The 2,460-nt window shown below is 35.0% G+C and overlaps 2 protein-coding genes across 3 annotated transcripts in view; both read left to right on the forward strand.

Annotated features, from left to right (window-relative positions):
- LOC109543851 (zinc finger protein 474) overlaps positions 1-2,460 on the forward strand; it is a 51,309-nt gene that overhangs the window by 42,753 nt on the left and 6,096 nt on the right. The gene's annotated exons all lie outside the window — the stretch shown is intronic.
- LOC109543850 (proton-coupled folate transporter) overlaps positions 1-2,460 on the forward strand; it is a 12,352-nt gene that overhangs the window by 6,487 nt on the left and 3,405 nt on the right. The window contains exons 3-5 of the mRNA XM_019913763.2: positions 951-1,158; positions 1,298-1,428; positions 1,696-1,797. Coding sequence (XP_019769322.2) covers positions 951-1,158; positions 1,298-1,428; positions 1,696-1,797 — 441 coding nt within the window. The remainder of the gene's footprint in view (positions 1-950; positions 1,159-1,297; positions 1,429-1,695; positions 1,798-2,460) is intronic.

A 2,460-nucleotide genomic window follows, 5' to 3' on the forward strand; every position in this document is an offset into this window, starting at 1 on the left:
CTGGAGTTTCTTCACTTTTAGGTTAATATTTCTAAACAACACTGTCTCTGTACAGAAAAACCGCGTTTTTCCTAACGTTTTAATGTAAAATACTGGCAAACTGAATCGTCTCTGCGAAAAATTAAGAGATCGATTTAACAAAAAAACTCGTCGACTTTCTTTGGACTCACTTCTGTTGCTGGGAGAATCTAGATGAATTTTTTTTAATTGTTTGAACAAAGTAGTAAAACATTACTCATAAAAAATGTTATTAACCCTTTTTTAAATGTGAAAATTCCAGTCCCGGGTCTCGTAAAGCTTTAACAAATGAATTATAACTCATTAACCGACTCGTTAACTCAGAGAGCAACAACAACTCAATAGCGCAACTSAACACAGTGTTACCCAGGSCTATTTGAAATGGTCACACTGGAGCGCTCATGGTCGAGTGTCAGCAATCGCGGCATCCATCGTGCGATGGCTTTTTCATGTCCAAATATTCATGTAAAATGTGATGTAGCCTCTCAGATGAGCTGCCTACAGCCTCAGCCGCCTCACGCACTTTTATTCTCCGATCGTCCAGTATCGTTCCGTGGATTTTATCGACCTTTTCTGACGTAAAAACCTCGTTTGGACGACCTGAACGTTTTGCGCCATTTGTGCTGGTACGACCGCAACGAAACTCAGTAAACCACTCTTAACCATTGAAATTGATGATCAGCAGAGTTCCCATCAGAGAAATAATAATAAGTTATCCCTTGTCTCTGGTCCCCATAGTATTTATAAAGCTTTTCCTTCGTTTCTTTGATGGTTTTTTACGTAAAAAATAATGCTTGATCAGCAATCGAAAATCACTTTTTTGGAAATTGAAAAAGTCACTGACTTATCAAACGACCCTCGCATCATATTTTACTCCAAAACTCAGTGGTAAAGTTTTGTACAGACATTTACAATCAACTTTTATATTATAGGTGCGGTAAATATGTTAGCAAATGTTAGCATGTGTATTGGAACTGCATTAAGTGGTATTTTCTACAGAGTTGTGGGTTTCTATGGGGTGTACTTAATAGCGCTATGCATGTACTCTGTTTCATTAGTTTATGGATATTTTTTTATCCATGATCCAAAAGAGGAATCATCCGATAACGCAATTGCACAAAAAAGCAAAGGGTTTCTCCGGTAAGGTTTAAGTTAGAAAAAAAAGATAAATAATTTTGATTTTTTGACTATTCTCAGTTCATTGATCAAATCAGTTTTTCTTAATATATATTCATATGTGTTTTATTAAAAACATGAATATCTATTGTTTGGTTTTCAGGGATTTTTTTCAAACCGAACACATAACGGAAACACTGAAAACTGTAGTAAGGACTGGAAACAAAAGGGGACGAAAAAAACGAGTTTGTGCAATTATGTTCTTATTTATTGTCATTATTGGCCCAGTTTATGGTAAGTGCTCACCAAGTTATTTCTAGAAACCAGGATTCTTTCATATATTTTTTACGGCATCAATAAAAAAAATTTAATAATATATTTAAATAGAAATTTGTAATCCGGTAGCCAAAGTGCCTCTGTTTCGTTTTGGATGGACCACCCGGTCGATTTACACATGTTGTGTAAAGTATTTGCCTCAAATTCGAAAAACACAGTAAATTCGTCGGCAAATAAATTGAAGATTGCCGATTAGAAATAGCACTCAATTTTTTACATTTGTAGGAGAATTGAATGTAGTTTACTTTTTTGTACGCCTGCAGTTTGGTTGGGATTCTGTTGAATACAGCTTTTTCGCCACATTCCAATTTATAACGAATATACTAGGTAAGTTTAACCCACCTTACCAGTAAACTAGTATTATTTCATTAATTACGCAGCCGCACAAACCAATTTTTTTTAATCTGGTGTTGAGACACTGCTATCCTGTGGTATTTTGACTTGCTGAATCTAAATCTGCGCTCAGTTTGACTCTATCAGGCAAGAATCAAGACGATTTCAAAGTTAAATAAAAATCTATACATCTGTACACTTTGTTCAAAAGACACGAAATGGACTGATTATATTCAGTGCAGCCCTTTCGGTAATCCAGAAATTTCCAGTTTTTTTAAACTATGAAAGCTGGAAAGTTGTGGCTTTCTATGGGGTGTACTTAATAGCGCTATCCATGTACTTTGTTTCATTAGTTTATGGAAATTCTTTTATCCATGATCCAAAAGAGGAATCATCCGAAAATGCAATTGCACAAAAAAGCAAAGGATTTCTCCGGTAATCTATACATCTGTAGGTTTTGTTCAAAACAGACGAAATGGACTGGTTATAGTTAGTGCAGCTCTTTCGGTTATGAAGATATTGCAGTTTTTTTTAACCTTATTTTCGAAAACTATGAACGCTGAAAAGTTGGCAAAAATACCGTTGGCTAGTGCTCGATGAGCCTGAGATCATACAATAAAGAAAATGATTGTTATAAAAAAGTTGATAACAAAGAAT

This window comes from Dendroctonus ponderosae, unplaced genomic scaffold (genome assembly GCF_020466585.1).
Source record: "Dendroctonus ponderosae isolate FM_Combo_2020 unplaced genomic scaffold, Dpon_F_20191213v2 Dpon_F_20191213_6, whole genome shotgun sequence".
NCBI classification, from domain to species: domain Eukaryota; kingdom Metazoa; phylum Arthropoda; class Insecta; order Coleoptera; family Curculionidae; genus Dendroctonus; species Dendroctonus ponderosae.